The sequence below is a fragment of the Cystoisospora suis genome (assembly GCF_002600585.1).
Source record: "Cystoisospora suis strain Wien I chromosome Unknown contig_9213, whole genome shotgun sequence".
In the NCBI taxonomy this organism is placed as follows: Eukaryota; Apicomplexa; class Conoidasida; order Eucoccidiorida; family Sarcocystidae; genus Cystoisospora; species Cystoisospora suis.
The window spans coordinates 446-3684 of record NW_027161991.1 but is presented as its reverse complement, the minus strand read 5'-3'; the positions used below and the strand labels follow the sequence as shown (position 1 = coordinate 3684).

Sequence of the window (3239 nt, the reverse complement as noted above, 5' to 3'; positions counted from 1 at the left end):
TTACAAACCTTGGAGAGGGAATAGTCCTCACAAAGATCTTTATGATTCCTAGGCCTATCCCAAGAAGAAAGATAACCTCGACTACCCCATTCCAATTTCCCATCCCTCGAGTGTTGTCTTGTTATGTCAGTCCACCCCTATCGTTAGCCATACGTCTCCTACATCAAGAGAGAAAATCACCTCATCTCTTGAAGAAGGCCTCCGTACTTCTTCGAGTGTCGTAGATGCATGCACTGCATCCTGAGAGGAAAAGAAAGAAGAGAAGAGAGAAGAAAAGAAGAAGAAGAAATCCTTGATGACGAAGCACCATTGAGAACACACATGTTCTTTCTTCTACGACTCCTTGTAGATCACGACTAGGAAGGAGACCCCCGCGTCACCAGCAAGAACTCTCTTGAAGATGAAGAAGAAAACCGATGGGTCCTCGTTGTCCACGTCTTCTTCTTCTTCTATTGATCACGAGACTTCTCCCCCCTCAGCTATCACTATGATGTCTTCATCTCCCCAAGCAAGCCTACATACCACCTTACCCTACTCACCTCATGGGTCGGTCAAAACAAGGTCGTCTATCATACATACGTCTTCTCATGAAGACTTCCCTTCGTTGTCAACTCATCCCCCCCAAGAAAGCAGCGAGTATCTTGAAGGAACGTCTTCATCTTTTTATAGAAAGATGATGAATGGAGACCAGTCTCTCTCATCAAGACACCACCTGCAAGAAGGGGGAGAAGGACAAGAAGAACAAGAAACACGTGCGCAAACAGAGGTGTCTATACGAAGACGGAGCTCTCTTAGCGAGATCAGAGAACGTGGCTCTTGTCCGTCATCTTCCTCCGCATCATCTTACGTCTACTATGAAGCTTCTCCTCATGTGACCTTTCAGGACCTTGGATTTCTATCTGAAGTCCCTTCTCAAAAAGATCCAGTCGATCCGAATGAGGGGGAAGAAGAGGATTTGCTTCATGAGGTTTCTCAGAGAAAGCCGGGAACTCTTTCTCACATGTCTTATGGTGATGCATACACTGGAGATCGACGCGAAAAGCACGTCCTCATGACTCGTCGTATGGATCCTTTAGTATCTGAAGCGGATGAACTTTATCGTAGAAATCATTCCTGTCGCCTTATATACGGAGAAGATGACTCTCTTCATGAGAGGGATATTGATGGAAAGAATAGGAATGGCGATATGAGCACCTTGTTGGGAGATGATCGGAAAGAGCATCTTTCATATAAGTGTATTTCATCATCCTCCTCTTCGTCTTCAGGTGTACATACACCTTGTCTTCATGCCGAATCTCATGAAAGAGTCCCTTCGAAATCGTCGATTGTCTCTGGAGACACACCAGAATCCATGAGGCGTTTTAAGGATGATGACGAAGTCAGTTTTATCATATCAGAAGATGAAGAAGATCCTCTAGGAGAAGAGGGAGATGCTGGTCACCTGGGAATTCTCCCTCGAGATGAAGAAGGGCCACAGGCGTCATTCGGAGAAGATTCCTTGATAGATCAAGAAGAAAGAGAAAGACTTCCTGGTTCCTGTCCTTCTAATAGAGATCATAAGAAGACTGCAAGTCAAAGGGATAGAGCCATACCTTCTTCAGGGTCTTCTTCCTGTGATTTCCGTCAGACCGAAGAAGAAGAAGAGAAACTTCCCTTCACTTCTCTAGACCAAAGTGGGCCTTATGAGGGTCATAGTGATCTAGTGCTTTCAGAGAAAGGTGCCTTGTTATCTTCATCTTCTTCTCTTCAGTCATCTTCTCATATGTATGGTGATGCTCTTCTTCGTCTTCGTGAAGAGGAAGAAGGAAGAAAAGAACGTCTTGAAGCGATTTTATATACCTTAAGACAGCAGACATCTACTCGTGAGAATGAGGTTGTCAGGGGGGGGGATGACCCAGGGAGAATACTTTCAAAGGAAGAACAACAAGAAGAAGAAGGTGAAGAAAGAGAGAAAAGTCGAAAGGAATCTTCTTCTTCAAAGAAACTGTCACGTGGGGGTTCATCTACAACTCAGAAACGAGCTCCATCCTCTCATTCGAAGAAAACTTCTCTCCCAACTACATCCCATAAAACGACCCATTCCTCATCATCGTCTTCTTCTTCTTCTTCAAAGTCTCTTCTCCATTCGTCAAAACATCTGAGAGCTCCTCATCTCAAACTTTCTTCTTCTTCTCCTTCTCGTCATGGTCATGAAGCGCAGCCCCAGAAGAAGAGATACCATCAAGTAGGAGGTGTTAAGAAAGAAAAGGCATCAGAAGTCGTCGCACGTGGAGGAGGTAAAGGCATGCCTAGTAGAAAAGGAATACAAGAAGAGGAAGGTCATAAAGACATAAAAATGAAGAAGACCAAAATGATCTATGAATCTTCTCAACCAATGAATGCTTCTTCTTCCTCCTCCTCCTCCTCCTTGTCTTGTCATCCTAATTCTAAGAAGAAGTCTCATAGTCCAAGGAGAGGAGCTCTAGGTGGCGGTGCTTCTTCTTCTTTAAGACGTGGTGCTGCTCCTGCAGAAGATCCATCACAGAATTCTGCTCTCGCAACGTCTTCAGATCTTTCGGCGTCTTTTGCTTCTAACGAGAAGAATGTAAATGATGAGAATCTAGAGAAACCTGCAGGTGTATGTGAGGAGCTTACGCCTAGCTATCAAGAGGATGGAGGAAAATCGACTGGAGAAGGAACCTTTCCTATGAAGGAGTATGAGAAAGGAAAGGAAGATCTTCTTCTTCTTGAGAGCGAAAAGCAGGATGAAAAAGAACAAGAGCAAGAAGAAGAAAAGATTGTTTCAAATAGAAAAGGTGACCATCCGACGTCTATGAAGATGGGGGCCATGACAGGCACCTCGGGAAGTTCGGTTTCAAGGAAAAGATCTCTTGAAGCCAAGATAGGGAAGCAGCAAGAAGAGAAATCTCTTTCTTCTTCCTCTTCCTCTCTTCATGAAGATTCTCTCAAGAAGTCTTTATCAGGGAGCTTAGAGGGGGGAGGGGTAAGTGAGAAGATTGAGGCATCATCGTCATCATCTCTAAGATCGACATTCAATACGAGGGCCGTCTCACGAAAGAGTTCTCAGAGCCGACTTTCTCTTCATCCTCATATGAATAAAGGGAATCGACGTCATAGCATCGATTCTTCCTCGTCTTCTTGTTTTTCTTCACGTTCCCCTAGTCGTCTCTCTCGTAGCTCTTCTAATCCAAATGAAGGCATGAAAGAGCCAACAAGTCTTTCTTCTTCTTCTTTATCTT

General features: G+C 44.3%; 1 protein-coding gene across 1 annotated transcript in view; it reads left to right on the top strand.

The window, feature by feature from the left end:
• Positions 1 to 13: 13 nt before the first annotated feature.
• Positions 14 to 3239, top strand: part of CSUI_011001 (uncharacterized protein) — a 3648-nt gene continuing 422 nt past the window's right edge. The window contains exon 1 of the mRNA XM_068071102.1: positions 14 to 3239. This exon is cut by the window's right edge and continues 422 nt beyond it. Coding sequence (XP_067916922.1) covers positions 401 to 3239 — 2839 coding nt within the window. The 5' untranslated portion in view covers positions 14 to 400.